This window comes from Macrotis lagotis, chromosome 1 (genome assembly GCF_037893015.1).
Source record: "Macrotis lagotis isolate mMagLag1 chromosome 1, bilby.v1.9.chrom.fasta, whole genome shotgun sequence".
In the NCBI taxonomy this organism is placed as follows: Eukaryota; Metazoa; Chordata; class Mammalia; order Peramelemorphia; family Peramelidae; genus Macrotis; species Macrotis lagotis.
In genome coordinates this window covers 847,613,893-847,641,331 of record NC_133658.1, presented here as the reverse complement: position 1 = coordinate 847,641,331, position 27,439 = coordinate 847,613,893, and the positions used below count along the sequence as shown (strand labels likewise).

Sequence of the window (27,439 nt, the reverse complement as noted above, 5' to 3'; positions counted from 1 at the left end):
AAAGGGTACAAAGGAGGGGTGAGTAGTGATTTGCATTGGTGGAGATCATACTCACATTGATGATTTCATTTCATTATTTAGAGTAATAATCCTGTTACAATTTACAGTTGAGTACCCTGTACTAGAGTAGGTGGCTAATAAATATTTGTTCAGTTGAAAATTGGAGTTTTACCAGACATGCCTTCATGTTCTTTCAAGACCACTTAAAAAAACTAAAAACTTTTTAATTAAAAAAAAATTTTCTAGCAGCCCTGTTTGTGATGGCAAAGAATTGGAAATTAAGTGAATGTCCTTCATTTGGGGAATGGCTTAACAAACTATAGTCTATGTATGTCATGGAACACTATTGTCCTATTAGAAACCAGGAGGGATGGGAATTCAGGGAAGCATGGAAGGATTTGCATGAACTGATGCTAAGCGAGATGAGCAGAACCAGAAAAACACTGTATACCCTAACAGCAACATGGGGGTGATGCTCAACCTTGATGGACTTGCTCATTCCATCAGTGCAACAATCAGGCACAATTTTGGACCATCTGCGATGTAGAATACCATCTGTTTCCAGAGAAAGAATTGTGGAGTTTGAATAAAGACCAAAGACTATTACCCTTAATTTTTGGGGAAAAAATCATTATCTCATTATGTAATTTTGCTATTTCCTATGCTTTATTTTTCTTCCTTAAGGATCTGATTTCTCTCTTATCACATTCAACTTAGATCAATGTATACCATGGAAACAATGAGGGAAGCAAAAATAGGAGAAAAATTGTAAAACTCAAAATAAATAAAATCTTAATTTTTTTTTTCAAATTACATGTCAAGATAGTTTTCAGCATTCTTTTTTGTAAGATTTTGAGTTCCAGTTTTTTCCTTCCTACCTTTTAATTCTCCTCCTCCCCAAGACAGCAGGTAATCTGATATAGGTTATACATGTACAATTATGATAAACATTTCCATATTAGTCAAGATGTGAAAGAAAAATCAAAACAAAAGGAAGAAAACCATGAGAAAGAAAAAACTAAACAAATTCTTAAAAGTGAAGAGTATGCTTCAGTCTGTATTCAGTTTCTAGGGTTCTTTGGATGTGGATGGCATTTTCTATCATAAGTCTCTTGGAATTGTCTTTGGTCACTTTATTACTGAGAATTGCTAAGTTTATCATAGTGCAGTGTTGCTGTTACTGTGTATAGTGTTCTCTTGGTTCTGCTCACTTCATTCAGCATCAGTTCATGTAAGTCTTTCCAGGTTTTTCTGAGATCTGCCTGCTCATGATTTCTTACAAAACAATAAAATTCCATTACATTCATATACCACAACTTATTCAGCCAAATGGCATTGATGGGCATTCCCTCAGTTTCCAGTTCTTTGTCATCACAAAAAAGAACTGCTATAAATATTTGTGTACATGTAGGCCCTTTTACCTTTTTTATAATGTCTTTGGGGTACAGATCTAGTAGTGCTATTGCTGGATGAAAGGGCATACAAAGTTTTATTGCCCTTTGGGCATAGCTCTAAATTGTTCTCCAGAATGATTGAATCACCACTCCACCAATACTGCATTAGTGTCCCCCAAACTTAAACCTTCTGAAGCCATATAGCATCTTGTATCTATTTTCTGCACTCTTATAATCTTTGGATTATATTTATTTATGCATTTATTCCTAGTATTGACCTATAAACTCCTTTTTAATAGCCTGAAATTCATCTCTTTATCCATTGAGCTCTAGCATAAAGTCCCAAAGAGAATAGAAGTCAAAAAATATTGAACATAAATAAAACCTTATTATAGGACAGTGTTCTGACCCAGGGTTTGGGCCCTAAGTTTCTAGAACTTTCCATTTCATTGGTGTGATTGGTGAATATGAATAGTCCTTTAATACAATCTGAGGGAACAGTTGCTTTGTCTGTTACCAGTGAAACCTAGAAGTCCTGTTTTTGGGCAGGTACCACAGCTATGGTTGCTGCTGATGCTATTCCAGTGCTTTTCTTTTCCAGTAGGATTATTTCTCTAAAAACATCCTGCTGTACAGGCTAAGACTTCTCTCTTGCTACTTGATGGCTTTGCTTTCTAAAGTACAGAAAAGGTATTATATTGAAGGAGTGTAGGCATATTCATTCTCTGTTTTTGGAGAAATGCCTCTCTGCTGACAGCATTCTCTAGAGAGCCTTTCAGTCATAAGGTGGTGGGAGAGACAACTAAACAAGGAGATTCTAAGTACATCATATGCAGCAATGCAGTCTCTTATTCATATGTTTTAAAAGCACATAGTTTAATCATTTGTTTCAAATTAGCTTTTAAATGTTTTACAGGCCTCCTGATTTGGTTGTTTCTAAGCAGGTGACTTTATGGTTGAAGAGCTATTTCGAGCATAATAGTGATGATTGGTATAATACTCCCATTTATAACTTAGGTATATAAACTAGTTTGGGTTGAAACTTGATGGATGGAGTCTTTAGGAACTTAATAACAACTATATCTACTTATTGTGAAATTTTGATTTAATGACATATCTTGGAAGTAGAATGTAAATATTGGCATGCTGTTAGGATATTTGCCATACTTTTTCCTCAAGGGATTGCAGGTAGATTTTAAAAACTGCTTTTTTATCCTTATATCCCAAAAGAAGTGGTATGAGGATGGAGATTTGAGATGATCTAAATGTTCTCTCAGGTAGGTTTCTCCTCTGTTCTTTGTTTTAAGTTACTATTGATTATTCTCTCTACTACCCCTCCCTATTGTTGGGAAGCCATTTTCCATAACAGGTTTAGCTAGAAAGTGAAATGGCTTCTGAGTGATGATCGTTCCAGTAAGATGGAGAGTATAGCTTATCCTTAAGAGGTCTGAAATATATGAATGAACAGAAGAATCCCAGAAGATGTAGTTCTATAGGAAAAGAAAAGTAAATGGGGAACAAAGAGATAAAGAAATCTGATATTTAGAGGGAGTGACAGGAATGTTTTTACATTTACTTTGCAAATTATTGTGACATTTTCTACACTAAAATTCATTTGTTTCAGTGTTAATGGTTGCCAAGCCAGTTTAATTCATTGTCTTGATGTTTTAATATTTAAGTATATAATTACTAAAAAAAAAAGGAAAGAAAATTAAGTGAGTGAATTAAAAACGTCTCTTTGATCCAACTGGGAAGAAAGTTGAAGTTTGGAAAAAGGTTTGATTTGGAAATTTGATCAATCACAAGCATTTATTAAGTTCTTATACTGTGCCAAGTACTATGTAAAGATAGTGCCGCTTTAGTTAGGAATAAGTCTGTATAGAATACTAGATTAGAAGTCTCAGCAGACTAAGTTCTAGTCCTACCACTTATTAGCCACTTCTGATCTGTATGACCATGGGTAATTCACTTAATCTTTCTGAGTTTCAAGTTTCTTATGTCCAAATTGGCATAATAAATACGCTCTTTGAAACCTTCTATATTCTGACTTCTGACTTCTAATCTTACCCTTCAACTGAAACTGCTCTCTCCATAGCCCCATAGTTACAAGTGTTCTTTTTTTTTTTTTTGCAAGGCAAACGGGGTTAAGTGGCTTGCCCAAGGCCACACAGCTAGGTAATTATTAAGTGACTGAGGCCGGACTTGAACCCAGGTACTCCTGACTCCAGGACTGGTGCTTCATCCACTGTGCCACCTAGCCACCCAACAAGTGTTCTTTTAAACTGCCAAATCTAATAGTTTCTTCTTAGTGCTTATACCATGTGGCTTCTCAGTAGCATTTGGATACTGTTGACCATCTCCTGAATATTCTCAATTTTCTGGGTTTTTGAAACACTTTTTTTCTTACTTCTTTATATACTTATCTGACAGTTCCTTCTTAGTCTCTTGCAGGATCTTTATCACACTTAGTAATTGTAGGTGTGCCCCACTGCTCTGTCCTGAGCTCTCTTTTCTTCTTCCTCTGTGCTTTCTTTTTCCCTGCCCATATCAGCTTCCACCATCTCTATGCAGATTTCCTGATCAGTAATATGAAAATAGAGCTCAGTTGGTAGAGTCTGAGACTACCTATAGGATTATGGAAATTATCTGCATAGAGATGGTCCCTAGATTTGCAACTTCAGTGTCATTCTTGACTGTCAACTCTTGTTTCTTTCTCTTTGTTGTTTCTCTCTTCTCTACTCACATAACTACCACCCTCTTTCAGACCCTCCCACCTGGACTATTGTGATAACTTCCTCACTGGTATTTTTTCCTAATCCATCTGCCACAAGTCTCCTAAAGCAGAGGTCTTGCCTTTTTGATATTATGAACCCATTTGGCATTCTATTGAAGCCTGTGGTCTCTCTCTCCTCAAAATAATGTTTTATGTAATTATTTTTAGTGGAAGGAAATGATAACATTCATCAGAAGTTAGTAAAAATTAAAATGTAATTTTTTTCCCATACAAGTTTATTTACTCCCTTGAATTAAAGGAGGTCCATGAACTTATCCACAGACTCCTTGACAGGGGAAGGATCTATGGATCTTAGGTTAAGAATTCCTGCCTAAAATATAAGTCTTACCATATCACCTCCAAGTTCCAGGAAGTTCCTTTGATCAATATCAATGTCTTTGACATTGGAAACTCTTCCTAAACTGATCCTTTTTTCTAGTCTTTCTTCACCCTCCTCCTCTCCATGCTCTCTAAAGTCTAACACTACAGGTTTATGTTCTGTGTTTCAACTCTGACCCTTTGCGCTGGTTTTCCTCCAAGCCTGGTATGCTCTTTCCTTATTTCTGCCCCTTAGAGTCCAGGGCTTCCTTCAAGACTCAGTTTTAGGGCCCCTTTTGACAAGAGACCTTTCCCAATCCTCCAAACAGCTTAGTGCTTTGACCTCTAAGGTTTCTTTCAGTCTACTCTGCATGTTTCTAGAATATGCCTATTTATGTACCTGCTGTATCTCCCTCATTAGAATGGAAGCTTCTGAGCTTCTGGGGAGGCTAATTTGTGCAGTGGATAGAACACCAGCCCTGGAGTCAGGAGCACCTAAGTTCAAATCTGGCCTCAGACACTTAATAATTAACCAGCTGTGTGGCCTTGGGCAAGCCACTTAACCCATTGCCTTGCAAAAAAAAAAAAGAATGGAAGCTTCTTCTAGGCAGAGACTATTTCCATTTTTCTTGGTATTTGTAGCATTTTTAACATAGTGCCTGGCAAATACTAAGTGCTTAATAAATACTTACTAGTTGATAGATAAGTACTTAATTTAAGCCAAGCGTTATGCTAGGGATTGAAAAGACAGCACCTGCCTTCAGGGAGCTTACATTTTTTGAAGAAAATACATAAAAGTTTGTACAAAATAAATATCAGTTCTACATACCTTGCAGTGTTTTTGTGAAGATCACTTAAAATAAACATGTGGTAGCTAGGAATAAGAATCAAGAGGAATCTAGGTTTTAATTCTGTGACTCCAAGCAAGTGATCTTATTGCTCTAGGCTTCAGATCTTTCACTGGTAAAATAAGGACAATATGTGTAATACCTAATACAGGATTATGGTGAGCCACATATATAATAAAATGCATTACATATATTATAAAGCACAGATTGGTCCACAAATATCTATTATTATCATTACTACATGATATACAGCATATTCTAGAAGTCTTAAAGTAGTTTTCATCTTAAAACTTTTAAACTGGGGACAGCTAGGTGGCATAGTAGATAGAGCACCAGCCCTGGAGTTAGGAGAACCTGAGTTCAAACTTGATTTCAGACACTTAATAATAACCTAGCTGCGTGACCTTGGGTAAGTCACTGAACCATTACCTTAAATAAATAAAAAAAAATTTAAAAAGAAATTTTAAAAAAACTTTTAAATTGCACCAAGACATTTAGGACACAATTACTTAGTAAGTGTTGAATAAGTAGATTTATTGAATATTGGATTTAGTCCTTCCACTTCACTCTTCCTTCATTGTTCTTCTGTTCATTGATGAGCATTTGTTTTCCTAACAAGCAGGAGTATTTTTCTCTCCTATCCTTTTTTCAATCCAAAAAGAAGAGATAAAATATTTAAGTTTACTTTGATGGGTCACAGAAGACTGAAAGCTTAGTAATTTCAAGTTGCATTTTTCATATTTTATTTTTAAATCATTTTTTTACTGTTGAATATGAATTAAGACCATTTTTTGATATCAGTTTGGAATTTCTTCTAGAATTTTGTGAAAAAACAGATGATCTTGTGGGATTCTTTTTTTAATCCTTCCTGGGAAACCAGTGATAGCTATGGTACATCAGTGAACAAAGTAAACTCAAATGTAAAGGAAAATGGATTTAGGGAGATAGTTGATTTTTTTCCCCCTATAACTTACACTATAGACACACACTACATTTTTTTAAAAAAATTTAACTTTTCTTCTCTTGTATGTGGGGGCATGTAGTATACAGTTACTGCTGATTTGCAGTTTACTCAGGTTATCAAAAGTTTGTGATGGGAATAGCTAGGTGGCACAGCAGATAGAGAGCATCAGTCCCAGGAGTCACGAGGACCTAAGTTCAAATCTGGTCTCAGATATTTGATACTTAGCTGTATGACCTTGAGCAAGTCATTTAATCCCATTGCCTCACAAAACCGAAAATTTTTTTAAAATTTTGTGACAAGACTTCCCTAGTAAAGAGACTCACTGTTTTTAGGTATTGCAAGGTTCTATCAGACTGACAACTATTAACTGAATTCTTCATGATAGCAATATATTCCCTAATTCTGTTCAGTCATGTGTCTAAATATATTTTATATTTAGTTGTGTCTCTTTTCCATTAATTTAACTTCAAAATTCACTGGAATTTCATGGACACATTAAATAGAACTGTAATAATTGCTCACACATATATAGAAACTTTATGGTTATAACAAGATTTCATTTGTATATTATTTGATCCTCCCTATAATCAAATCAGCCAGTAAACATTTAAGCCTTTTTTTAAAAAATTTTGCAAGGCAATGGGGTTAATTGACTTGCCCAAACTCACACAGCTAAGAAAATATTAAGTGTCTGAGGCCAGTAGTGTCTCCATTTTCCCGATGAAGGTTAAATATTGCCATCATAAATATACACATGTATATTCATCCTGAGACTCTCCTCAGAGCTTCAGTCCTACATCATCAATTGCCTATTTAATGTTCTTAACCAGACATTTCACACTTAATATATCTAAAACTCATTATTTTTCCCCCAAAACCTCCTTTCTTCAGACTTTTCCTATTTCTGCCAGTGGCATCCACATCCTTCTAGTTTCCTAAGTTTGTATCAGCACTATTCTAGAATCTTCATTCTCCTTCATACTGCATCCCCAATATATTTTTAATTTATTTTTATTAAAGATATTATTTGAGTTTTACAATTCTCCCCCCAATCTTGCTTCCCTTCCCCCCCCCACCCCCACGGAAAGCTCTCTGTCAGTCTTTACTTTGTTTCCATGTTGTACCTTGATCCAAATTGGGTGTGATGAGAGAGAAATCATATCCTTAAAGAATAGAAGAGAAGTCTAAGAGGTAACAAGATCAGACAATAAGATATCTGTTTTTTTCTAAATTAAAGGGAATAGTCCTTACACTTTGTTCAAACTCCACAGCTCCTTATCTGGATACCGATGGCACTCTCCTTTGCAGACAGCCCAAAATTGTTACCGATTGTTGCACTGATAGAATGAGCAAGTCCTTCAAGGTTGAACATCACTCCCATGTTGCTGTTAGGGTGTACAGTGTTTTTCTGGTTCTGCTCATCTCACTCAGCATCAGTTCATGCAAATCCATCCCCAATCTATTGCCATATCTTATAAAGATAGATGGGGTTAAGTGGTTTGCCCAAGGCCACACAGCTAGGTTATTATTAAGTGTCTGAGGCCGGATTTGAACTCAGGTACTCCTGACTCCAGGGCTGTTGCTACCTCTATTTTTCTTATATCTGACATCTTTTCTCTACTCATGCAGATACTGCTTTTGTTCATATCCTCACCACCTCTTGCCTAGGTTATTAATAACCTCCTAATTGATTACCCTACTTCATCTGCCCATCCCTCCAGTCCATCCTGTACACCACTGCCAAGCTAATTTTCCTTAAGATCCTAGGCTATCAGCAGTCATCTTGACTTTTGTCTTACCCCTGGACTCCTATGACTCTGGAGGAGAGAGTGAGTCCACTTTGCACAGTTCTGCCTCACTTAAATCCAGTTCACTAACAAGCCTAGATATCACCTTCATAATGTTATTAGCTCTCTTCAAAAATAAGGGACAAACAGGGGTGGCTAGGTGGCATAGTGGATAAAGCACCGGCCTTGGAGTCCGGAGTACCTGGGTTCAAATCCGGTCTCAGACACTTAATAATTACCTAGCTGTGTGGCCTTGGGCAAGCCACTAACCCCATTTGCCTTGCAAAAACCTAAAAAAAAAATGGACAAATAATAATTTTCCTTAAGTACAATGTGACTGTGATTCCCTTACTAAGATAACTCCAGTGGCTTCCTACTAACCATGATAAACTATAAATTCATCTATTTAGCTTTCAAAACCCTCCTTAGGCTGACCCCACCTGACACCCACCCCCAACTTTGGCTTTGCTTCTCTTCTACAACTCTGAACAAACCCAAATAGTCTTTTCTCCTCATGTGACCTCTCCTTTTTATTGTCTGGACCTTTGCCCTTGCATTCCTGCAAGCCTGGAATACATCTCATCCTTCCTTCTCCCCTCAGAGCTGCTTTTTCATTTAAGATAAAACTCAGGGGCAGCTAGGTGGCACAGTGGATAGAGCACCGGCCCTGTAGTCAGGAGTACCTGGGTTCAAATTCGGCCTCAGACGCTTAATAATTACCTAGCTTTGTGGCCTTGGGCAAGCCACTTAATCCCATTTCCTTACAAAAACTAAAAAGAAAAAAAAAGAAAAGATAAAACTCAGTTACTTTCCTTGATATGCCCACTATAACTACCTTGTATCTGGCTTCTTTGTATTGATTTTTGTTTATGTACTTCATTTTTATTTGGTATATATTTTAAAATGTACTTGTTATCTCTTTGTGAGTAGGAACTATTTTATTTTTCCTATCTCCAACACTGCCCAATTCACAGTGGATGCTTAATAAATGAATGTAGTTTGGTTGATTGAGGAAACTGAGGCTCAGAGAAGTAAGTCCAGGGTCACAGAGGAAATAAGCCGCAAAGCAGTTGAGATTTGTAATCAGGGCATCAAAAAATAACTGTAGAGATTAGAAAAGTTGGCACTTTGAACAAAAAGTCATTTGATTTCTACTAACTTTTAAATAACTAACCTTGCTAAAACACTTAACAAATGATGTACTTAACCCATGAGGTAATGAACAAAGCTGGGCACCCAGAGAGCAGAAGTAATGAATAGAAATTTTTTTTCAAAGAAATGCTTTATGTGATAGCTGCCACCTTTTATTTCCAACCTGTGCCCGGGTGGGGAGGATGTGTTGGGCCTTTTGAAAAGGAGGAGGGCATTGGTAAACCCTGGCTTTTTCCAAGCATTACCCTGCTTCTTAATAGATTTTTATCTGTTCTTCCAGCCTCACTTTTTGAAATTGCCCATTGGTAAAGAACAATGGTAGGGAAAATATGAAGAGAGGGAGGGAGGTGGTACATCTTGATATTTATGTCTATATGAATGACTAGTTGAAAAGGAGGGGGTGACTTTGGAGGTATTTGTTTTGAAAATTGTACCTATGAGTTTTTGCTTATAGAATTGATATTATACTACCTGGTTAATTTAATTATTATTTTGGGCATTATTTTTTTTAACCTGTTTAATTTTAATGTAGAAATGACTCAGTTTCTAACTCACTAGCAGACCATCCATATTTTATGAATGTTGCAGGGGAAAAAAAGGTAGCTTTAATCATATACCTAGTAGCAATAATGAGAGATTTTGTTTATTTAGGTTTTACTTTTTGTTACCAAATCAAGAGAACATAAATCATAGGTCTAAATGAACATTAAAAAATTTGAGAACTGTGGACATTTTTGAGAATTATTTAGATAGAAATGGGAGCAAATTGTGAGACTTTAAAGAAGTTAGTTTCAATATGTGTGAAAATTAGATGTAAGAGCTACCTGTAAAGTCCCCTAAAATCACTGAACTGATTTGTTTTCTAGCAGAGATTTGTTTATACAGAGAGATGCTGTTCTTTTCTTTCTTAGGTGAAAACGATAGTGCTAATCACTGCCCTTCCATCACTACAGCCGTTATTTCACCACTGGTCAGGATGATGTTCCCTGAACCTTTGCCAGTATTGCTCTGACAGCCATGTCCTTCCTTTCTCCTGCTTCATTTGCCAACCAGCTGTTTTTCCAAGTTTGCCTGAAAAATCAGATTTGTTATCCAAGATGTAAAGAATGCCAAAGACAACAGCACTGTCACTAAACATTTTCCAAATTAAGTGTGACTTTCTAAAAGGATTCGATATAATCCCTTCTTGCAGTTAATGTAGTCTTGTATAAGCTTTTAGATGATTCTGGCACCCCAATATATAGTATTATGAAACTTATTCTAGATCCTGCTTCATCTTTATTGGAATCTACCTTGGGTTTCTTAAGAGAAATATAAAAACAGATACCAGGACCTTTGACTTCATGGATTTTCAATGTCAAGAACCTCCATTTTTTTTTTTTAATGTGAGGCCCAAAATAAAAGGACCGAATTTATCTTCTCTTTCTTTTCTAACCTCTTCATCCTTTCCATAGCAACAAAAAATACCTGATTTTCCAAAAATGTTACTCAGCTTGAGATTCTGCCAGATTGAAACCCTGCTTTGTAGATAATTGTCCTTTTGCTTTTGAGATTTGATGTCATTTTGGCTTAGACCCTGGGAGTCTGCCAGACCAATGAGGATCTGGCCTAAAAGAGTTTTAACCAAGGCTGTATTTTCTACATTTGTATGCATCCATCTCACTTAACCCACCAAGTGGCTGCTAGAGCCTGGTATTGATGGTATCCCTGCATGCATGCTTCTTTCTCTCATCAGTCTTATTTCAGTTCTAGAATAATTGAAACTCATATTTTGGGGCTACTGAGTGGTCATAAAACACATTTAATTCTCTTTTTTTTTTTAGGTTTTTGCAAGGCAAATGGGGTTAAGTGGTTTGCCCAAGGCCACACAGCTAGGTTATTATTAAGTGTCTGAGGCCAGATTTGAACTCAGGTGCTCCTGACTCCAGGGCTAGTGCTCTATCCACTGCGCCACCTAGCTGCCCCAAGCACATTTAATTCTTAAAACAGTTCTGTGGTGTATATATGTAAGCAGAAATTATTACTCCTCTTTTACAGATGAGAGCAAAGAAAAAACTTGCCTAACCAACACAGTACTAAATGGCAGAGCTGGATTTTGGGGTTCTCTGACTCCACTATGGGTGCTCTTTTTACTCTTCTAGAGAAGAAGAAGACTAATTGGAAATAGGATAAATTGTCATGGAGGGCTGTCCAGAGGGGAGGGTACTTGATTAGTGTTCCAGAGAGCAGAACTAAAATGACTGGGTCACAGTTGCATGACATAAATTTTAGCTGAATATCAAGAACTTTTTTTTCAATTGTCCAGCAATGGAACATTATGACTGTCACTGAAAATATTCAAAAAGAAAGTGGATGACCAGGTAAGGCAAGAGGGAATTCCTGTATAGGGTAGAAAATTGAGATCATCATCAAAGATCCTTTTAATTCTAGTATTCTGTAAAATAGGTCTATTAGACAAAGAATGCTACCCAATCAATATCATCAAATGACATTTTATTGGTAGTGATGGTTTTCTCATTTTGTTTTTATTTCTCTAATCTTGGGATATATAACCAAATTGTCTTCCCCCCCTTCTTTCCTATAAATTTTACCATGACAGCTCTGGTAACAACTTTCAGCACAAATATCTGTAGTGTACTTCCATAGATTTGGGGTATGAGACTGTTTTAGGATCACAATGTGCTAAATAAAGCCTCAGGACACCTCTGTTCTATGTTCAACATCATAAATAGAAAACTTTTTGTGTTTAGGACTAAGATAAGTGAAGAAAAAATGACAACAAGAAATCATCTTGCATTGCCAACTAACAAATACTGCATAATGCCATCCACCTTGTTGTATTCTGGGTAATATCGCATATGGAGTAGTAACTTCACAGTGGGAATATTCATTTTTTTGAGACAGGGGTCCAGCCCAGCATCTGTATAGCACCAAGATTTGCTAACACATTTTTAAACACAATAAAACTTTATTTACAATTCAAAAACTAAAGAGAAAAACCTACCTTAACCTTCCAATTCCTTTATCTCAAGAGTTTTCTAATAGAAACATCTGATCAAGATGAGTGCTGGAATAGAGTCAGTCTACTCAGCCTCATACCTGCTCCAGCAAAACCCAAAAGTTCACACTATACTGAAAAATGATCAAGGAATTAAAAGAAGAATTATAGTAAGTAACTTATTCTGCCTTAAAATAATATAAAAAGCTAAAAGCCTGGGGCAGCTAGGTGGTATAGTAGTTAGAGCACTGGCCTTGGAGTCAGAAGTACCTGAGTTCAAATGTGGCCTCAGACACCTAATAATTACCTAGCTGTGTGACCTTGGGCAAGCCATTTAACCTCATTGCCTTAAATAAATAAAAAAAAAGTTAGAAGCCTCAGGACTGTAGGAAAGGGAGCCCACAAGCAGAGCCAATAACCAGCAAGGGAAGGAATAGAGAGCCAGAACACCTATATCCCAAAAGGCTTTGGCAGCCAGAGTGGCCAGGGTGAGGACCTTTGGAATACAGGAAAGCAGTGGCAGCTAATCAAGGCTACCAAGGTCCAAAGGCTCTGAAGTCCCTAACATACTGTCCAGAGATATGTCACACCTCTGAACTTCAAAGGATCGATGTCGAATCTAATTCATGAACCCAAGGAAACCAGGGCTAGATCAAGCAACTGTCCTCATACTGGCGCTTGATCCTGACACAAAGCCCCTTTTTACGAACTAAAACTGGAGGGGAAAAAAGTAAATATAAAAATTTAGCAAATTATATAAAAAATTACTACAAATCCTCAGTTTCTCAAAAAAGGAGTAACTCCATAAAAACTTCAAGCACTACTCAAAGGAAAAAAGTGATTTTTTCATTGGGACTACATAAGTACACAGGAAAAATGAAATACAAAGTGAAAATTAAATAAAAACTCAGCGGAAGAATCAGGAGAATAAATAGCTTATAAGATAAAGTGGTCAACTTGATTCAATGAAAGATCAAAGAAATAGAACAAAAAAAAATAAAAAAAATTAAGAAGTACATGATTTAGATATAAAGATTACCTATCACATCTGTGAATGGGGAAGAGGCATGACCAAACTAAAAATAAGAGATTCACAGGAGGTAAAATGGATAATTTTAATTACATAAAATTGAAAAGATTTTACACAAACCATTATGACCAAAATTAGAAGGAAAACAGGAAATGGGAGAGGGGAATTGAGGCAAGTTTCTTTGATAAAGGTCTTATTTCTCAATTATTTAGATAAGTGAGCCAAATTTTAAAAATAGCATAGTCAAAAGAAACAAGCAGTTTTCAGAGGATGATATCAGAGCTCTCAATAGTCATATGAAAAAAATGCAAATTAAAATATTCTGAGGTAGTATCTCATAACCATCAGACTAGGGCATTACATCGACACATAATGATGGAGCAGGAGAGGAAGAGACAGGAGGAAGAGGAGGTAGACAAAATGATGGAACAGAAAATGAAGGAAGAACAGGAGAGGTGGAAGAAAAAGGAAATGGAAGAAAGGATGTCATTAGAAGAAACCAAAGAACAGATTCTTAAATTGCAAGAGAAGCTCCTGGCTCTACAAGAGAAGCATCAGCTCATCTTGCAGCTCAAGAAAGTTTTACATGAGGAAGAGAAAAGGTGCCGAAAGGAGCAAAGTGATTTGACAACACTTACATTTGCAGCTTATCAACAAGGTCTAGCTGTGCACACAGGAACACATCTTCTCAGCATGCAGGGGAACCCTGGAGGACACAGCAGACCTGGAACTCTTATGTCTGCAGATAGGGCCAAGCAGATGTTTGGACCCCAAGTGTTTACGACCCACCATTTTGTGGGGTCAGCAGCTTTTGCAGCAACCTTAGAACACAAACGATTACAGGGCAGCCTAGGAGGGGCCTATGAGGCAGCTCAGCCCCCACCTCACTATGGTCCTACCCAGCCAGGATATAGTCCCAGCCAACAGCTTAGAGCCTCTTCAGCTTTTCCTGCTGTTCAGTACCTGTCACAGCCTCAGTCACAGTCCTATGCAGTACATGGCCACTACCAGCCCACACAAACAGGGTTCCTACAACCTGGAAATGCCCTGTCCCTTCAGAAGCAACTAGAACATGCTAATCAGCAGTCTGATCTGATTTGTCTTCTCTGCACCCCATGCATCCCCAGGCTCTGCACCCAACCCCCAGGCAACCATCAGGAAAGTCAAGCTTTGCAGCCACCAGCCAACCAGGCCCCCATCTCCCTTTTATTCAGCACAGCCAAAATCAACGTTTTTATCACAAGTGAATTGACTCAGGGCAATGGTTCTCCAGATCTCCAATTAATAAAGTTAAGCTGACATCAGGGAAAAAAAAGAAAACAAGTTAAGGATTTAAATGATTTCAAAATCATTAGACTCCCTGAAAGCCATGATTTTTTTTTAAAAAGCTTGAACACTTTATTTAAAAAAATCATAAATAAAAACTACTCAGATCCTTCAGAACCAGAGGGCAATATAAAGATATAAAGAGATCACTGACCATTGCCTGAAAGAAATTGCAAATAGTCTCATCCAGAATCCAAAACTTTGATATCAGTGAAAAAATACTGCCAGTATGTATTAAGCAGCATTTCAAGTACCAAGAAACTATATAGTCAAAAATCTCATATAACCTGTTCTATTATAAGTAAGAGACTTTGAAATATGACATTCCAAAAAGTTAAGTGGTAGGCCTGCCAGTATGACCAGAAAGGACAATGATCAATGTTGGAAGGGATGTGGGAAATCTGGGACACTAATACATTGTTGGTGGAGCTGTGAACTCATCCAACCTTTCTGGAAAGTATTCTGGAATTATGCCCAAAGGGCAACAAAAATGTGCATACCCTTTGATCCAGCAATGCCACTGCTGGGTCTATACCCTGAGGAGATTATGAAAAAAGGGGTAAAAACATCACTTGTACAAAAATATTCATAGCAGCCCTGTTTGTGGTAGCAAAGAATTGGAAATTAAGTAAATGTCCTTCAATTGGGGAATGGCTTAACAAACTGTGGTATATGTATGTCATGGAACACTATTGTTCTATTAGAAACCAGGAGAGACAGGAATTCAGGGAAGCCTGGAGGGATTTGTATGAACTGATGCTGAGTGAGATGAGCAGAATCAGAAAAACCTTGTATACCCTAACAGCAACATGGGAGTGATGATCAACCTTGATGGACTTGCTCTTTCTTTCAGTACAGCAACAACCAGGTACAATTTGGGGCTATCTGCAATGAAGAATACCATCTATATCCAGAGAAAGAATTGTGGAGTTTGAACAAAAAACAAAGACTATTACCTTCAGTTTAGGGGGCAAAAAATTATCTTATTATGTAATTTTGCTATATCTTATACTTTTAACTTATCTTGTAAAATCTACAGAGCCAAAAATGATGGAATAGAAGATTTTGAACATTTCTGATGAAAAAAACCGGAGATGAATAGTAACTTTGAAATACAAACATAAGAATTCAGAGAAACCTAGAAGGGTGAATTTATTTGAGAAATTAGGAGTTGTACAGTGATGTAGAGCTAACATTTTAATAAGAACAGAAGTTCTTAGCCTAAGGTCTGTGTATTTTTTTGACAACTGTGTTTCTATATAGTTGGTTTCCTTTATAATTCCATAAGTTTTATTTTTGCATTTAAAGAAATTATTCTGAATAGGGTTCATAGTTTTCACCACACTGTCAAAGAGGTCTATGAAATAAAAAAGGTTGGCAACTCCTATAATAGAGGGAGAAGAAACCAGTGTACTTTAATGTCCTCACAAGGTATTGAGGAAGTTCAAAAAGAAAAACAGAAGTCCTGGAGGTAGGTTGGTTCTGCTCTTAAGAGTTTTAATTGGGGAAAGGGAGGGGGAAAAAGAGTACAGTATCTTAGAAAAGAGGAAGGTGGTATAACTTCCTTTTCTTATTATTGGAGAATATGGAAAGAAGAGTATGTGAATAAAGGAAAAGGTGGAAAGATAAAAATAAACCTCACTCTTATCTGAAAAAGACGAAAGAAGGTTGAAAACACAATTTGGTATAGGTTATTCTCTGTCCTTCATTCTAGAAGATGGCCATGATGTCAGGGTTGTGATGCCATAACTTGCAAGGGAATTGAATTTAAGTGAGGAAGTGTGGAGTGCAGCCTTACTTTCTCCTCTGAAGCTATCCAAGTCCAGTGTCAATATAGAGAATGGATGCCTGAAGAAGACCCCAGATAAAATGGGAGACCTTGATTTTTTTAAACTTACCTAGGTTTCAGTTTGCCTATGTCAATGAATGGCTTGTTCAGTGATTAAGACTAGGTCAGAAATAAGGCAAAGAATGGTCTTTTTTAAATAGTCCAAAAAAAAAATCTGGGAGAGGAATACCCTTAGAAACAATTACTATTTATATACTCATCCTGAGTCTTCTGAGCCTTAACTATGTCCAAGTGAATCTTGGACTGGGACCTATTGAGGGTGAATATAGGGTTTAAAAGGAAAGATAATGCCAAGAAGGGAATGATTAACTAGAAGAATAAAACTCCTGATCCAGAAGGGGGAAATTGAAGTGGGGAAGGGGGAAGCAAAGAAATAGAATCTAAAGAAATGCTTTAGATTGCCATTTAGACAGTTGGAGAATATCTGAACAAATTATGGTGTATAGATGTGATAGAATATTATTGTGCCCTCAGAAATTGATGAAGAGTCAGTTTCAGAGAATCCTGAACAAATGCAGAGCAAAGTAGGAGGAACCAGGACAATTTATATGAGAACAGTGACAGTATAAAGAAAATCACTTTGAAAGGCCTGAGAACTCTGCAGTACAATGTCTCCAGAGGAAGCATGTTACCCACTTAATAATAGAGGGAATAGATATGATGCAACTGTGGATCCACTGTGGATTAATTTTGTTTGCTTGTTACTAAGTTGTTTGAGTTTTTTCTTATTCTCAATTTTTAATTAGAACAGCTAGTAATGATAGTAGGGATGCTTACCCCCCCCCATAAAAAGAGGTTCATTATAACATTTAAAAATGCATAGAAGAAAATAGAAGGCAGTTCAAATGGTTTTGAAAGTAATGTGGAATTTATTATATAGTATTAAAATGGAAATTTGTTATATACTTTTAAAAGCAAGTGTATGAAATGTAGATCCACAGTTTCATAGAGGATTCTCTGAGTTCTTCATTGTATATGGAAATGTTGGGGTTGGTTGTTTTTTATTTTTATTTTTTTTGCTACTTAGGTTCAGAATAAGGAAAATTTTTTTAAAAATAATTTTATCAGTGGAAATTGGCGATTTGAATGCAGCAAACTCTTGGTGCTTGTGGAGTTCTCACTTTCCTAAATAAAGCTTGACTCACATGATAGTTTTGTCTTCACCAGGGAACATGAATTGAATGTTCATCCCCAAAGCAAAAAGAATCAGGCAAATCTTCAGAGAATGTAGTGTTTGACACCACATTAAGACTAAGCCAGAGCTTTGGGCCCATAACATTTGTGTTAAGTAAAAGGTTATGGTGGTTTGGTTTGGTCTGGTTTTCAATGGCCTTTATGACTTTCTCATTGTAGGAAGTTTCTAGGGAGAACCTGCCTCTTCCCATGGGAAATCTTTTATGTCTTAAGAGAGCTGCCTAATGTCTTGCTTAGGGAGGGCCATATTGCCTGTACGTGAAGGCACCTTTCTATCCATTGTGTCACATTGCTTACCTAGTGCCTTACATCCATGCCCTAGTCTCTTATCAAGCAAGTCATTCTGGCAGAATCCCTCTCCTGACCTGGTTGAATTCTTTGAAAAACTTGGCCACCACAATGATTTTGCAAAACAAAATATTTTCTTTTACTTAAATTTATTATTTATTTTCAGCATTCATCCTTTTAAAATTTTGAGTTCTAAATTCTCTCCCTTCTTCCAAACCCTCCCTCATCCATTGAGAAGTCAAGAAATATGATCAAAACAACCTTTTCAAATGGCTGGTGAAAAAAACTGCAAAAGTTGAGGAGACAAAGAGCCAGAACTGCTACTTAAAATAATGATTTGTTCTGCCACTATCAAAAGGATATATTTAGGTTTGTTTAGCATACTGGTCTGCTAGCAGCTTCTGTGGCTATTGGTCAGTTAGAGATGTTTTATCATGCCTTTCACAAAAAAAAATGATCCAATCTCAGACACTTAATAATTACCTAGCCATGTGACTTTGAGCAAGTCACTTAATCCTGTTGCCTTGCAAAAACAAACAAAAAAAATGAGGAGCCTAATGAAGAAGAGAGGAGAATGAATGGGTAGAAAGACTTCTTCAAACAGTTTCTTCAGAGCTAAAATATTCCCTTTCCCATTCTCTACTCTTTTCACTAGATAGCTTGTTCATCCATTTAAAAAACTACTCTTATTAAAAGTTGTTGATGTTCACAGCTCTCTGCTGAGCAGTAATTTCTGATTTTATATCATTTCAAAATATGTTTGTTCTTTGTTCTCAGATGCCAGTGGGAGTAGATGCCATCTGGGGAATGCTCAGCTTGGGGTCAGCCTGCGGACTTGGAGAGAAAATCACCTCCAGCTTCTAGAGGGAGCTCATTCTCTGCAATCATGTTGGATTGCTTGCTGCCAGGATCACAACTGCCATGTCTTTTGGTGGTTGGAAAATCTTTGCATGAAGGTGAACTGCAGTGATCCTCAAAGCTGCCAGGTCTCCAGGACAGATACTTCTTATTCCATATTGGTATTTTTACATAAAGTACAAACTGTAGAAGATCTGAATTTCCCACCTGAAAGAGATACAGTGCACCTTCTAGGGCTGAGGTGGAACAGAGTACCACTGAGGACCCGGAGATCTTCCAATTATGAGCCACTTTTAGAGAAATTATCATCTCTTGGTGGTCAGCTGAATTTTATAAAAAATCCTCAACAAAGAAACATTCGCAGTGATTTTGGAGATGAATCTCCTACAGAAACAATAACAAAATTCACTAGTAATGAAAGTGGATCAAGTCAAGCCAACCAGAAGGATCATAAGATTTCAGAGATTTTTGAGACTGGATCATTCACCGTCCCAGTCAAAGAAAACGTCTCCTCACCAGATAGTATGACCTTGAGAGAGTCAAGACTGTATTCTGAAATAAATAAGTCTAAGAATCTAAGCAGTTCAAACACTAATATCCCTACAGAGGTAAGGACAAAGAAAGAGAAGGATTAATACCTTTTGTTGAAGAGGTAGGGATTATCCATGAAATCTGGTCAGTTGCCTGGCATTCATTTATATCTGTTTGTGGCTGATAGTAGAGAACAGCCAAGGAGTTATACAGCATCTAAAGCGAGCCATTTTTTCATGACTATTGCTTCCCAGAATAGATGGGTTTTTTTTTTAAGAAAGATTTTATTTATTTTGAGTTTCACAATTTTCCCCTCCATTCTTGCTTCCCTTCCCCCACCCCCCACAGAAGGCATTCTGTTAGTCTTTACATTATTTCCATGGTATACATTGATCTCAGTTGAATGTGATGACAGAGAAGTCATATCCTTAAGAAAGAAAAATAAAGTATGAGATAGTAAAATTACATAATAAGATAACGGGGTTTTTTTTTCCTAATTTGAAGGTAATAGTCTTTGGTCTTTGTTCAAAGTCCATAATTCTTCCTCTGGATACTGATGATATTCTGCATTGCTGATAGCCCAAAATTGTCCCTGGTTGTTGCACTGATGGAAGTTCACTTTTTTGTAAAATAAATTTTGGTTGATTTATTTTGTTTTCTTATCTATATTCCCCACTGTCTTTCTGTTCCCCTTCCAAGAGATTACTTTCTTATTAATCATTAGAAATAATTCTGATTTCTAAGGCCCTTTTCTTTTTTTATATTATTTTTTCAAATATATGCCAAGATAGTTTTCAACATTCATCTTTTTTTTGCCTATCTCCCTTCCTTCCCTCCCCCACCCCATGATATCAAGTAATCTGATATAGGTTTTACATATGTAATCATATTTAATATAATTCCATAGTAGTCATGTTATGAAAGAAAAATCAGAACTGAAGCAAGAAAAAATGAGAAAAAAGTTTTTAAAAAGTGAAAATAGTATATACTTCAATCTGCATTCAGACTCCACAGTTTTTTTCTCTGAATGAAAATGATGTTTTCCGCCACAAGTCTTTTAGAATTGTTCTTGATCAGTGAACTGCTAAGAGGTTAGGTCTGTCATAGTTGATTATCAGTGCAATTTTACTATTATTTGTACAATGTTTTCCTGGTTCGATTCATTTCACTTAGCATCAGTTCATGCAAGTCTCTTCAGGTTTTTCTGAAGTCTACCCACTCCTGATTTTTTACAGAACAATAGTATTCCATTATATTCATATACTACAATTTCTTCAGTCATTCCCCAGTTGATGGGCATCCCCTCAGTTTTCAATTCTTTGCCACTACAAAAAGAACTGCTATAAATATTTTCGTATCTGTAGATCTTTTCACCTTTTTTTATGATCTCTTTGGGATACTAGCCAACTAGTGGTTTTGCTTTATCAAAGGGGATGCACAGTTTTATTGCCCTTTGGGCATAGTCTAAATTACACTCCAGAATGACTGGTTAATGATTACACTTCACAACTCCATCAGCAGTGCATTAGTATCTCAGTTTTCCCACATCCTCTCCATTATTGATCATTTTCCTTTCTGGTGATATTGACCAATCTGATAGGTGTGAGGTGTTGCCTCCAGGTTGTTTTTTAATTTTCATTTCTCCAATTAATCATGAGAGTATTTTTTATATAACTTTAGAGGACTTTAATTTCTTCATCTGAAAATTGCCTGTTCGTATCCTTTGACCATTTATCAATTGGGGAATGACTTGTATTTTTATACATTTGACTCAGTTCTCTATATATTTTATTTTTTATTTTTTTTTTAGGGTTTTGTTTTTTTTTGCAAGGCAAATGGGCTTAAGTGGCTTGCCCAAGGCCACACAGCTAGGTAATTATTAAGTGTCTGAGACCGGATTTGAACCCAGGTACTCCTGACTCCAAGGCCAGTGCTTTATCCACTACACCACCTAACCGCCCCCTCTATATATTTTAGAAATGAGTCCTTTATCAGCAACACTGGGAAAACTCCCAACTTTCTGCATTCTTTGTTTTGTTTTTTGTTTTTGCCAGTGACTTGCCCAAGGTCACACAGCTAAGTAATTATCAAGTGTCTGAGGTCAGATTTGAACTCAAGCTCCTCCTGGCTCCAGGGTCAGTCCTCTATCCACTGCACCACCTATCTGCCCTCTGCATTCTTTCTAATCTTGGTTCACTTTATTTTATTTGTATAAAACCTTTTTAATTTAATCAAAATTATCCATTTTGCATTTTATAATATTCTCTTTCTCTGGTTTGGTCATAAATGGTCATAAAATCCTCCTTTCTCCATAGATCAGACAGATAAACTATTCCCTGTTCTCCTAATTGGCTTAATCCAAAGTACCACTACTAGGTACCTTTTATGTCTAAATCATGTGCCCATGTCAACCTTATTTTGGTTGAAGAATGAGCATTGGTCTCTGCCTAGTTTCTGCCAAACCATTTTCCAGTTTTTCCAACAGTTTTTGTCAAATAGTGAGTTCTTCTAATACCATTTCTAAAAGAAAAGATAGAGTTCCTATCATCTCAAGGCTATTTTGTGTGTGTGGAAAAGTAAAAAAAAAAAAAAAAAACAACCCACTAATTATTCAGCCTTAGTTGTTTTTTTGGCCACAGGTAGGTGCTAGGATGTGGGTGGTAGTCTCCATCTATGCTTCTGCAATGTTTTCTGCCAGATTGAAAACACTTGCTGTTGCTGCAGTAGATTTCTTTCCCTCAGCAACCCCCTCCTCCCCATCTCTTATGTATTTACATTCCCGATGAGGTAACTTCTATTCCAAACTGAATAAGCCACGCCTAATACTGCAGATTGAGACATGATCTGCAGGACTGGGAAACAGGATGTGAACCCTAGCCAAATGGTCTCTGCCATGAATATCCCACTGAGGGCTATATGCAAAGGAAAATGCTACCGGTGGAGATTAATCTGCTTTTCAATATTTGCTCTTCCCGATTATATGCTTTGGAAGAGTGACTCATTCCTCCTTGGTTACTTTGTCTTGTTTTTGCTGTGGTTTGTCTTGGTTTATTCCTCTTCTTCCTCTAGTCAGCTTTCATTTTGCATTTTGTATAGTCTAGGAAAAGAGCAATCTCTTACCCCTAGAGCAAATATTTAAAATTTGCTTAGAGCTAATACTGCAAGTGTGCAAATGAAGCATTAAGTTTAATATATCAGGTCAGAGGTTGCAGAATGGCTAATTCTTGAGACTGTCATCTCAAGAAGAATGACTCTTGTTTTGGGAGAGGGTATTTGAGGTCAAATCTACACTTAATATGAAAAGGAAGGAAAAGAAATTTATGCGGTGCTAATTAGTGTTAGCCAGCTAACAACTGGAGCCAACTTCTACTCTCTGTATCTAGTGCAGAAAAGAAGTTAATACAAATCACCATTATTTATCTGTGCAGTAGCTGCTGAATAACAAAGGTGAGATTATATAAAAGAATTTAGTGAGCATACTATATTTCTAGAATTGGGAAGAAACATCTGTAGATCCATTGTATTTCTTCTCCATTTGCAGAGGGAGAATCTTTGGTTGTTCTTTTAAAGTTAACTGCCCTCCCTAAGCAAGGAGTCTTCCCTCACTTGCTGTTCCAAAACTTTGGCAGGAAGACAGTAAAGTAGTGCAGTTAGGACCTGGTGTCTAGTTACAAGTAATTTAGCCCTTGACAATTGCTGCAAAAATAATCAGATGACCTTTTGTGCAAGGGGAGGAATTGCTGTCCTTGAGCTCAGGAAATGAAGATCTGAAGTACAAATCTTCCTCACATCAAGTTTGGCTTTCAGAAATCTGGTGCTTTTCTTTCATCTCCCATGATCATTGCTACCTCTTCATTTTATAGGCATGTCATTTCCATTTTCTATGAAGCTGGTGGCTGTCTGTCAGACAAAGAAATGAAAAAAATAATTTTACTAGAACAATCAAATATCTCACTACTATCCTTACCAGTAAAGAATGAATTCTTAGCCCAACTCCCCACAAAAAAAAAAATAGGGGACACACACACATATAATCTAAGTTACAATTACAGGTAGCATGACTCTCCATCAAATTCATGTGAATTACCAAGTATAGATTGTGCTCAGGGACTCAACTTTTAAAAATATTCTGTCATTTTATACTTGAAGTCTTCCTTTTAATCCTTGAAACTTATAGCATATTGAATGAAAGAATTCCAAGTTCCTGAAGATCTCAGGCAAAAAAAATAGTTTGTCTTGTTCATTTTTTTTCCTGCTCCTTTCATATAAATATTTATTCTCTTTAGATCAGTTTTGCTTAGTCCTTCATTTTAGTTAGTAGGCTGTAGAGTACTCCTTCCCCATATTCATACCTTAATCATATAGGTGTGCTCGTATCACCAGAAAACCTTGACAATTCAACTGTTTCCTCAACCCCTTTAAAAAAAAAAAAGAAAAGCAAGAAAAATCCTGCAAATCAATAGTTCTCTTTTAAAAGTATTATTCTTCCTGAAACCCTAATTTGCCTCTGCTAATCTCCTAAGAAGTCTGTTCTTTAATATGATTCCCTGGTTGACATACTTGGTGAAATGAGTCAGAAGATTTATCTGGTGGGTTCTATGTAAGTTAGGCATTGGAACAGCAGGATAACCCTATACTGATATGTATCAACATGAACCTGTTTAACACTAGGCATCTTCATATTTGGTGGAGAAGGAAGATGGAGTGTTAAGTACAGAAAAAGACCTTGACGCTGACCACCCATTTAATAAAATCTAGCATGAAAGCTACATTATGATTTCACTTCCCTTCCATCAAGTACATTTCTTTAGGGAGACATTGAGCAGAGAGAACACATTATACACCAGTGTTAAGCTGCACCCTGCTGTGTTTCTCAGTTACTGATTCTCCTCTAGAACTGGGTCATCTCAGGTTTTTGTCCAAACCCTTCTGCCTTTGCCACTGCGTGGGCTTTGTGTCAGTAATATGCCTTAGGCAGGAGGCAGGGTGTAGGAAGACATTGTTGTCTTTTCTACTGTTTTGATTTTGATTAGAAAGTGGTGGGTTTTTGTTTTATTTTAATACAAATGGATCTTAAATCAAAGTGAATTGGATGTTGAATTATTTTTTGTGAATCATTTTTTAATAAAAAACATATTTCCAGAGTAGCAAGTGTCTTACCAAATATGTCCCCCACATGGAGAGCATAGATAAAACTAGTCGAAACATCCTTTGTGTATCCTGCAGGCTCCTTGTAAAAAAGAAAAATAGGTAGTAGTGGAGGAATTTTTGCAATGAAAAGAAGGAAATTATTTTTGTCATCTTGGATTACAGCAGTATTTTGCTAGAGTTGGTTGTGCTTCCCAGTGTTGGGGGGGGGGTGTAGCAGGAGGTATTTAGAATGTAGCCAAATCCCATTTTCCTTCTGACTGTTCTGAAGAGAATTAATATCAAGAAGACTTAATTGCATACCCATGATAACATCTGAACTTTTTGTTCTGAATTGGTTTGGTTTTATGGATTTTCTCTGTAATTCCAGGAAAATCCTTCTTAACTTCCCCCCAATTCCTCAAGCCACCCTATCTACCTTATAGTCCTTCCCCCATTGCCCTCAAACAACAAAACAGAAGAAGCTCCTTTTTATCTTTGTAATTAGAATTGTGACTCTGATAAGGAGCATGGTACAAATGAGCTTTTATAGTACTATGATAGCATTTGATAGATTTGCTTTAAGAATCAAAAACTGCCTAGCTTTTTTACTTATTTATGTGGTAAATATTTGTTTTTCTTTAGGTCCTCAAGGAATCTCCCATGCTGCTGGAATCCCCTGATATGGTTACCTCTTCCAGTCCCTTAGCCCTGGGTGTGACAGGGAAAACAGAGAATCTCAGTTTGCTGACCAGTACATCTGTCCAGCCCGAAATCTCAGAGATGTTGATTCCTACTCCTAGTTCTTTGCCAGAAAGAAGCAGTGGGAACAATCACATTGCTACCTCTTTACCACCGACTCTTTCCCATCGTGATAACATCCCTACTCACCAGACTACCCCTACTTCTTTCCCAAGTACTGTGGCATCAACCCCAGGTGAGACAGGCCAGAGGGCTTTTTTGTACCCATCCTTAAAGATGAAATGAGAAACTTGAGCATTGACCCTTCTAGAGGCTTAAAAAGGGGGAAGAAAATAAATGTTGATTTCTGAATACTGCAGACTGGAGAAACATCAGCCCTGTCAGCATCTCTCCAGTTAATATAACCTGTGCCTCCTGCTCCTCTTGCTCTGCAATCTTACTGCACGTGGAAATTTATGAGATTCACTCTCTGGGAGCCAGATTCCACTGTGCATATTATCCTGCTACTTAAGAGCACCAGGTTCTTGTAAAATTCAATAATGTTCAGAGGAACCAAACAGACGGAGCCTGGTGGGAAGAGAGTGTTGGATATATGCTCCCACTTGCCATCTAAAAGGCTGGTAGTAGGTCAGATGTTTGTCTCTATGGTTTTGACAGCATCTTTATTTTTAAAGCAACCGTCAGGAAAAGGGATTTATACATAGATCGTTGCCTTAACAACATTGGGTCTGTTCTTAGGGGTGCTGGTCTTAAGTGTTAAGAGGAAATGGTTAATAGAGAAAACTGAGCTGATCTTTTCCCTGGCTAAGCGTAAAAAGGAGAAAAGCAGAACCAATGAAATGGAAGTGTGTATATATGTATATCTCTTTTTTCTTCTCCCTCCCTCCTCCCCCTTCCTCCTTTCTCCCTTTCCCCTTTCCTCTCTCTTTTTGCTTCTTTGTCACTTTCTATCTGTCCTTCCCTCTTTCTTCCCTCTCCATCTCTCTTTTTCTGTTTCCTTCCCTTTCTCTTTTTTGCTTCTTCCTTCTTCCTCTTTCCTCTTTCTTTCTCCCTTTATCCATGTCTCTTCTTTCTCCCTCTCTCACTCCTTCCCTCTTGTTTCCTTCCTTCTTTCTATTTTCCCATTTGTCTGTCTCTCTCCTACTCTCTCCTTCCTTTTCCTTCTTCCTCCTCTCTTTTTCCTTCCTTCTCCCTCTCTCTCTTTTTCTCTTCCTTCCCCCACCCCTTCTCATTTGGTACTGATGTAACTTGAAATTGTTGTCAGGGTTGTTCCAGAATCTGTTAGCATTGAAATGATGCTTGTATTCAAGCAGAACACCTGAAATTGTTGGTGTATTCATAAAAGACTTTTTTGTCCCATGAATACCAAGTGAAGATAGTTGGTTCCTCTTAGAAACCATTTTGGTGGTTTCTTCCCTCTCTTGGGACTCAGGAGGCTTAAGTTTGTCCTTCATCTTTTTTTTTTTTTTTTGCAAGGCAATGAGGTTAAGTGGCTTGCCCAAGGCCACACAGCTAGGTAATTATGAAGTGTCTGAGGTCTGATTTGAACTCAGGTACTCCTGACTTCAGGGGCAGTGCTCTATCCACTGCATCACCTAGCCGCCCCTGTCCTTCATTCTTGAAGAAGACCCAACATCAGGAAGGTGATGCCATGACAAACATATGAATTGGAGTAAGGGAGTGCTGTACTAAACCAGTGACCTCACTTTCTCCTCCAGAACCATGTGGGTCCAGGGGTAGATGTGAATCAGGTAACTGGAGATGACCCTGGATGTGAGGCAGTAAAGGTTAAGTCCTTTGCCCAAGTGACAGCTAGTGAGAGTCAAGTGTCTGAGGCTGGATTTGAACTCCCATCCTCCTGACTCCCAAGGCCAATGCGCTATCCACTGCACTACCAAGCTGCCCTAGGAAACTTAAAAATCTCTGTACAGCATAGTAGACTGTTTATTTTCCCCAAAGCACAAAGTTGCAAGTAGGATGTTTAATGTGGATGATTTGTGTTTGCCTCAAAAACAAAATGTCATCATTCCCCAAAGCTTCTTTGGTATTAGGGCTTAGGCAAGCAAAGAAGCATTAAGCTGCTTCCATGTGCCCAGGCACTATTTGGAGGCAGGTGGGAGGAAGCTATGATATTAGGGAAGAGAAGAAAACTAGAGGAATATATGACCATATAGACCTATGGCCTATTCCTGTAGGAACTCAGAGGAAAGGAAGAGATGAGTGTAGACTGGAGTAGTGATAAAGACTTTATCTTTGTAGAGGAGTGAGAATTATGACTGGTCTTATAGGTGAAGGTTTGA

General features: G+C 37.3%; 2 protein-coding genes and 1 pseudogene across 3 annotated transcripts in view; 2 read left to right on the top strand and 1 right to left on the bottom strand.

Annotated features, from left to right (window-relative positions):
* The window catches only part of NCDN (neurochondrin), a 40,528-nt gene extending 26,147 nt beyond the window's left edge, over positions 1-14,381 (bottom strand). The window contains exon 1 of the mRNA XM_074217516.1: positions 13,903-14,381. The gene's annotated coding sequence lies outside the window, so the exon portion shown is untranslated. The remainder of the gene's footprint in view (positions 1-13,902) is intronic.
* The window catches only part of KIAA0319L (KIAA0319 like), a 95,062-nt gene that overhangs the window by 16,360 nt on the left and 51,263 nt on the right, over positions 1-27,439 (top strand). For both annotated transcript variants that reach the window (XM_074217512.1, XM_074217511.1), the window contains 2 exons: positions 18,699-19,387; positions 25,083-25,374. In XM_074217512.1, the coding sequence (XP_074073613.1) occupies positions 18,699-19,387; positions 25,083-25,374 (981 nt within the window). The remainder of the gene's footprint in view (positions 1-18,698; positions 19,388-25,082; positions 25,375-27,439) is intronic.
* Positions 13,568-18,692, top strand: LOC141510245 (G protein pathway suppressor 2 pseudogene; annotated as a pseudogene).